This window comes from Carya illinoinensis, chromosome 9 (assembly GCF_018687715.1).
Source record: "Carya illinoinensis cultivar Pawnee chromosome 9, C.illinoinensisPawnee_v1, whole genome shotgun sequence".
Classification (NCBI taxonomy): Eukaryota; Viridiplantae; Streptophyta; class Magnoliopsida; order Fagales; family Juglandaceae; genus Carya; species Carya illinoinensis.
In genome coordinates this window covers 13,332,044-13,339,216 of record NC_056760.1, presented here as the reverse complement: position 1 = coordinate 13,339,216, position 7,173 = coordinate 13,332,044, and the positions used below count along the sequence as shown (strand labels likewise).

General features: G+C 34.2%; 1 protein-coding gene and 1 long non-coding RNA gene across 3 annotated transcripts; one reads left to right on the top strand and one right to left on the bottom strand.

The window, feature by feature from the left end:
- Positions 1–267: 267 nt before the first annotated feature.
- Positions 268–6,418, bottom strand: LOC122276291 (disease resistance protein Roq1-like). 2 transcript variants are annotated; one of them, XM_043085899.1, is made up of 5 exons: positions 5,993–6,418; positions 3,906–4,571; positions 2,485–3,586; positions 2,079–2,351; positions 268–1,907 (listed from the first exon to the last, which is right to left on the bottom strand). In XM_043085899.1, exons 2-5 carry the CDS (start codon positions 4,388–4,390, stop codon positions 483–485), a joined length of 3,285 nt encoding a protein of 1,094 aa, XP_042941833.1. In that variant the 5' UTR covers positions 4,391–4,571; positions 5,993–6,418; the 3' UTR covers positions 268–482. The 2 variants fall into 2 exon arrangements, with proteins under 2 accessions (XP_042941833.1, XP_042941832.1); XM_043085898.1 differs by having other exon boundaries at positions 3,906–4,568; positions 5,993–6,133.
- Positions 6,074–6,637, top strand: LOC122276292. The gene is made up of 2 exons (XR_006228822.1): positions 6,074–6,217; positions 6,413–6,637. It is a non-coding gene; the product is annotated as an uncharacterized LOC122276292 (long non-coding RNA).
- Positions 6,638–7,173: the final 536 nt, after the last annotated feature.

Genomic DNA, 7,173 nt, shown 5'->3' with positions numbered 1-7,173 from the left:
TATAAGATATAGCTTCAATAAAATTAGAATCTCACCAAATAAAAATGTAAAAAGATAAGTCTTTATTTATTTATTTATTTATTTTGTGAGATCTACTTTTTTTTAAAAAAAAAATAAATAAAGGGCTTGTATTGAATTTACATACTTTTTTTTTTTTTTTTTTTTTGTGAGAAACTTGCATTTCTTAAAAAAAGTGGTTACACAATGTATCAATATCATCGTAAAATAAATTAATAATAAAGCAACTAAAACAAAGGATTAAATATCTAGTACAAAAGGCATTAAATATAAGGATTAATTATCTAACATAAGACATTAAAAATAATAGTATTTTAATGATATTGAATGACACAGAGCATCAATACCCGTATGAAATTTACAAAGACGTGGAATCAAGTATATATATTACTGGGTCCTCCACAGCTAGGCTTTCAGTGCCTTCTCTTCATCTTTGATCTCCTGCATGCTCTGATTGGCAACAATTATTGTTCTCCAAGACTATATCTTTTCCTCTTTTTTTTTTCGGAAAAGACTTGTTCTATTGTGAAGAGAACAGTATTTGGTTTTTGAAAAAATCTTGTTCTATTGTCAAGAGAACAATAATGCCGGATCACTCTTGGATCATCATCATCATCCACGTTGTCGTTTTGCTCGAATACAAAATGGACCCCAAATATATTATTATCCACGTCTGGTATTGGGTCTTTGAATGGAAATTCAAACGAAATGTCAAAGTGATCCCCTTCATTGTTCTCATCCCACCGGTTGTAGGCATCACGTGGAACACAATACAGCCACATGCATTCTGATTCGGATAATCCACCAAGGGTGTAGTACTCTAAGTATTCAACGAATATACCATTGATACAGACCCTGGTCGTATTGGCGCAAAAGTGTGACGGTCCAAAATGATCATCTTGTTTAAAAACAATACCGATAACCAAACCCGCTAACTTGGCTCTTTTAGGTGGAGGCACTCGGAAACACATATAATTCTCTCTACTTTTATGGATAAACCATGCTGGTAACTCTCCTCCTCTAATTCTAATTGTAGTTCTCATTTTTTCACAGAATCTATATAACATAGGAATCATCATCGTTAAATTATCGATGAAGGATTTGCCACCACTACTTGCATTCATTTGTTGAAGCCCCTCACAATCTATCAATTTAAGAGATTGCAAATGGGTAAATCTAAAAATACATGCAGGGACGCTAACGAAATTATTTCCTGATAGATCCAAATGTTTTAGGATGGAAAGGCAATGAAGACTCTGGAGGAAATCTACTTCTGCTAGATCACAGTTAGAGATGATTAGCTTTTCCAAAGCTGGAAACCCAACAGAGAGCCTAATATCTTGAGTTTTGTTCCACTTTGACGAAGCCAGCCAGCCAGAATTTGTTGATGATGATGACGACGACGATTTTGGAAACTTTCCGAAGTTTTTGCAATCACTAAGATTAAGATACTTGAGATGTGGCAACTTAGAAATGCTTTTGGGGAGATCTCTAAGGTTCTCGCATAAAATTATTGTAATTCTTTCGAGCCCTATGAGATATTCAACAGACGAAGGCAGTTCTTGAATGGGACTGTTATAAATCCAAATACTCGATAAATCAGGAATTTCTCCCACAATATTTGGAAATTTCTCAATACTTGTGCCACTAGAAAGTCCTAGGAGTTGAAGACGTGGCAACTTCAGGTTAGGAAGAAGTCTAAGTTTAGAGCAATATTCAACATTCAACAGAGACAGTTCGTTTAAAAATCCAACAGATTGATGAACCTCAACTAAATTGCAACAGCCTCTAAGATCCAAACTCTCAAGATTTGCCATCATTGAGACATCAGGGGTGCACGTCAAGTATTCACAATAAGAAAAATTTACTTTTCTCAAATTTTCACAAACCTGGAAAATAAAGGTGAAAGGACCAACGTTGTATCAGGTTCAGCCGAGAATTACTCATATAATTTATTTTTTAAAAGGAAGTTTTTTTAAAAGAAACATTGATGCAGATATTTGAATTGTTATCATAAAATCAAGAAAAGAGATAGATATATATTTAGAATATAACTTTACCTTTATCCCTTGGAATTGCTTGATTTTACTGTGACACATGTTGAGAGTAATAAGTTTCTGAGGATGAAAATTGGATGGCAGAGATGTTGACGGGTATCCAGCCCAATCAAGAAATCTTAGCTCATTAGGCAAACTTTTAGGACCATCCGAGAAGCATGCATTGCGGATTATAAGCAATCTAAGCCTTTTCATTTTTGTAAAGGCTCTGGGATTCAGCAAAATATCTTTTTTCCCAAGCAAATCTAGCTTTATGCCTTCAATTGCATTAGTTCCCTAATAAATCATAGAACAAGTGGACAACAAAGCATTATGACTCAATTGATAGAAGAAAAATGATAAAATGGTATATATATGTATATATATATTCTATTAGATTTGCCTAAAAAACAAATTATGTCGCTCTTACCGTGTTTTCCATAAGAACATGGAGAATATCCTCACAAGACCATAATCGGCTGCGCTTTCTTGGCTCGTTGGGAGATTCTTTATGAACAATATTTCTACCCATCAATTGTATCAAGTCATGCATCTGCAACTCGTTTGAATATCCAACATTCACCAAAGATCTTTCAATGAGAACTTGTATTCCAATAACAGCATCAAAATTGCTTGCTTCCAAAATTTTTGTTACATAATCTCTGTCTTCTCTATTAAAGAAACATGCAATATCAAGGAAGATAGCCTTCTCATTGTCCTCCAGTGCATCAAAGCTGATTTTAAGTATTTCATAGATATCTTTATCAAGACTTCTTTGCATTTTACATATTGTGCTTTCCCATTCAAGTTTGCTTCTACGATATAGGAGAGATCCCAGCACAACCAGGGCCAAGGGAAGGCCCGAGGCATATTGAACCACACAATCCATGAGCTTTTCATACCCTCTTTCAGGATAAGATTTCTTGAATGCATTCCAGCTAAGAAGTTGAAGAGCATCAGCATGACTTAATCCTTGGACCTTGTATTTTCTTTCTACCCCATGGGTATCTAGAACATGTTGATCTCTAGTTGTAATAATGATTCTACTTCCTGGACCAAACCAATTCTTATCTCCTGCTAATTTCTCAAGTTGTTTCAACTTATTGACATCATCAAGAACTAGAAGAACCTTCTTATGGCAGAGCATCTCCTTTATTACATTAATTCCTCTATCTTCAATTCCAACCTTTAAGTTTGTATTGCCCAAGGTCTCAGATAGAAGTGTTTCTTGTAATTGAACAAGGCCGCATCGGTTTGCAGTTTCTCGAACATTAGCAAGAAAGCTGCAACTTTGAAATTGATTAGCAAATAAGTTATATACAGCTTTTGCGACAGTGGTTTTACCTATTCCACCAACCCCATGGATTCCAACCATGCGAACATCATCATACCCAACACTTAACAACTTATGCATGGAATGTATGTGAGAATGTAATCCGACCGGGTTCTTTGCAACATCTAAAAACATGCACTTCATTAATATTCTACTTGATATCTCTTCAACAATGCTCTGGATAAAATCGGACTCATGCCTGCCATTCAAACAAGACAATATAAAAATCATACTGTTAGATATCAAAAGCATTTAAGGATCAATCTAGAAATCACTAATTAAGAAGAATCTGATCAAGGCTTTCTTCTAGTGCCACAAATATAGGGGAATTGAGAAATCAAAAGTAAAGCAACAAAAAGGAATTGGAACCAATTAAGTGAAATTACCATAAAATCAGAGAGAGATGAAAAAGAGGAGAGAGACCTATTTGGTTTTATGTTACAACTCAAGTATTTGAGTCCTTAGTTTATCAGAATTATTTGATATTAATGCTTGCATTAAATAAAATTGAAGCGTACCCATTGTTCAAATGCCAACCGGACAAATTGGCTGCCTCTTTGAGAGCCACATTCCACCTGAACACCCTCTGCATATCATCCTTGAATTTCTTTTCATGCATATCCATCACTTCTCCAAATTGTTTCCGCACATCTGAAGGATCCACATCGTAGAAAATTGGTCGAACCATTTGGCCAAATGATTTCCGACACTCGAGAATCTTGACGAGTTCATCTAAGCACCAAGTGGAAGTGGCGTAGTTCTTAGAGAAGATGATGATGGAAATTTTAGATTGTTGGATGGCTTCCAAAAGTGTTGCGGAGATCTCGTCTCCTTTCTGAAGATCCACTTCATCTATGAAGGTTTTGATTCCCTTTTCAATGAGAGCATGATGCAAATGACCGATAAAGGTATTGCGGGTATCTTCTCCTCTAAAACTTAGAAAAACGTCATGATTCCAAGGATGGGAAGAAGAAGAGGAGAAGGAGACATTTGGGACAGCCATGGAAGAGATTGAAATCTTGGTAGCTACTCTTAAGGAAGGGTCAGAAGCTATTCAATGTAGAGAGACATGCGAGTAGAGAGCTTTATGTTAAAGAAGTGGATCGAGATGGTTTGAGGGTCATTGTCACTGTGTAATTAAACTCTCAAAATTTCCTTGGCATTATCAAAGAGGTTATATTCTGCTGAAACATCAAGAGTTAAGATAAGATTAGTTTCAATTAAAATATTTTATAGGATTTAAAAAATAAAAGAGAAAAAATTAAATATAAATATTATAAAATTAAAATTTTATTAAAATATAATTTTTTAATATAATTTTTGTTTTGAAATTTTAAAAAATTGAATTATTTTTTATATTTTATTTTAAAGTTTAAAAAATTTTAATAATGAAGTAATATATAATTAAAAGAAAAAATTGAAAATTTAAATTTAAAAAACATTTATATTTGTGTCTTTAAATATTAAGATGTGTCTTTAAATATTAAGATAATATAGAATTATCTCTCCATCCAAGCCTGCCTAAAGTTTCATAATTTTTTAAAGACATTGCTAATTCCACATAGGATTCTTAGAGAGAATGAGAATCCTCAACGATCAGTTACAATCTATTTTTTTTTTGAACTTTTTTTTTCACCATTTTTAAAACTATTTAGATATTTTTTAAAAATTAAAAAATCACATATTTATTTAAAAATATTTATTTGATCACTAAGTAAAATAAAAATTAAAAATTAAATAAAAAAACATTTCAATAAATGAAATCATATGTGAACAATGTTTTCCATTTTTTAATATAAAGTTGTAGGTAAATTGTAGAAGAAAAAAGCTACTATGCCCACTCAAGTGTACTGCTCAGCAAAAAAAAAAAGTTTTCTTATTTTTTTACTTAATAATTAAGGAAGTAATTTTAAGTGTATTGGTTTATTTTTTTAAAATAATTAAATCTATTTAAAAAATATGAAAAGAAAAATTACAAAAAAAAAATCTAGCGGTCAAATAAAACGTTGCTACTCAGACGGCAAAGCACCTCGCTCCATTGTAGAATAGTTGATGGTTTATTATTGTCATTTCTTCACTGGCCTTTCTTTTTACAGATTGAGTTGGGCTAGTGTACCATTATAAGCGGCCGTTAGTGTAAAATTTATCTTTTATTTTTTATTCACATTTTTTAATTGTTTTTAAATATTTTTAAAAATAAAAAAATATATCAATATATTAAAACTTACTTTCTTAATCGTATAGAAAAAAAATTCACTTAACAGTCAAATGTTGAGGTTCGGCGTAGTAACTTTTCTCTTCTAGATTTTTTTCTATCAATTTTTCTACAGTACCTTTATGTCCACACTGCTGACGTCAGTTATAATACACCCACTCACACATTGATGATATTTTTTATTAAATAAAAATTTTAAAAGAAGAAAAAAATCTCATATTTTAAAAAAATTATTTCTATTTTTAATCCATATTATTTCATTAAATATATGTTTTATATATTAATATCAGTTGGGCGAATTGATGCATAAGATTCTTCTTATATTATTTAATTAAATAAATAAGAATAAATAAAAAAACGACGAACTTAGGAAGAAGGAAAGAAACACACCTTGGTGGTTTAGTAAGGCGCAGCTCAGGAGCTCTTTCCTTCGTTTCTCTCAGATTGGCGCAGCTCTTTCGTCTCCCTCAGATCTTCATCTCAATACAAATCTCTTCTCTTATCGTTTCTCTCTCTCAGATCGGTATTTGGACGAAGTGACTGAGCTCCGTCGTTAGGTCGAGCAGCAACCACGCCGCCCTCTACTGCTATCCACTCCTCGGCGTCGAACCAGGGGTAAGAGCCTTTCACAAGTTTGTTCCGCTAACTGCTACTTTACCAGGAGAAAAAACGAGCACACACCCACAAAAATTAAAGCAGAAAAGTAATAATGGGATCAGTAACCACGAGATATGGACCAGAGAGGGGCGTTGTTGCAGATTTGCAGTTGCATACAAAGGGGCAAGGTCTTGATTTGATTTTCCGTTGCAGTTGCAGAGAGGGACGTTGTTGCAGTTGCAGTTGCTTAGGGATTTTCTTGAACGCACCGCTTTCAACAAGATGCAACGCTGGGTTTCATTTTGCCACTCTGGACGGCGTGCACGGGCCTGCCCAGTATGCCTGACTTTGGACTTCTTTCTGTTTTTTTTCTTTGTTTTGAAAGGAAGATAAATTTGAAAATGTTGAAACGATTAATTTGAAAATATTTCTCTTCTAGTAATGTTTAGGAAAGAGATGAGATGAGTTGAAAAATATTACCAAACATCTCCTTAATAAGCGATACTTCTGGTCGGGTGCAGAAAATGAAATTAAATTAAGAAACGGAAACGAAAGTTTAAAGGAACTGGAAGTTCTGGAATTCCTTTTACCGCCGTACTTTCACTGCTATCCATCCATAAAATTTAAGACTGGGTTCCAACTCCGACGAAGTCAGAAAGCCAAACTCCGAACTCCGATCAGGAACGAACTCTGACTCCCATCAAAATTGCCGAAGTCGCAATTGGGGCTAGAGCCAGAGGGTCGAAGCGTGTAGGAGGGTTCTAGGGAGAGGGTGTCGTTTGAAGGGGAACACGAAGCGAAAGGTGCGCAGGGCTCGGAGGTGGCAAGTGGTGGTTGTGCTGACTTTGGAAGTCCTGAGCTTGTGAAGTTTGGATTGGAACGCGAGGTGAAGCTTCTTAGCCAAGCTCGATCGGGACAATAAGATGGTTTTCGTTATGTGACAATGATTTGTCTTCTTTGAAGGGAGACGTCGT

Coding starts and splice junctions, on each gene's coding strand:
- LOC122276291 (XM_043085899.1), bottom strand. CDS start 4,390: ATGGCTGTCCCAAATGTCTCCTTCTCCTCTTCTTCTTCCCATCCTTGG. Junction 2,352..2,484: donor ATGTTCTTATGGAAAACACG/GTAAGAGCGACA, acceptor ATGATTTATTAG/GGAACTAATGCAATTGAAGG. Junction 1,908..2,078: donor AGCAATTCCAAGGGATAAAG/GTAAAGTTATAT, acceptor TTTATTTTCCAG/GTTTGTGAAAATTTGAGAAA.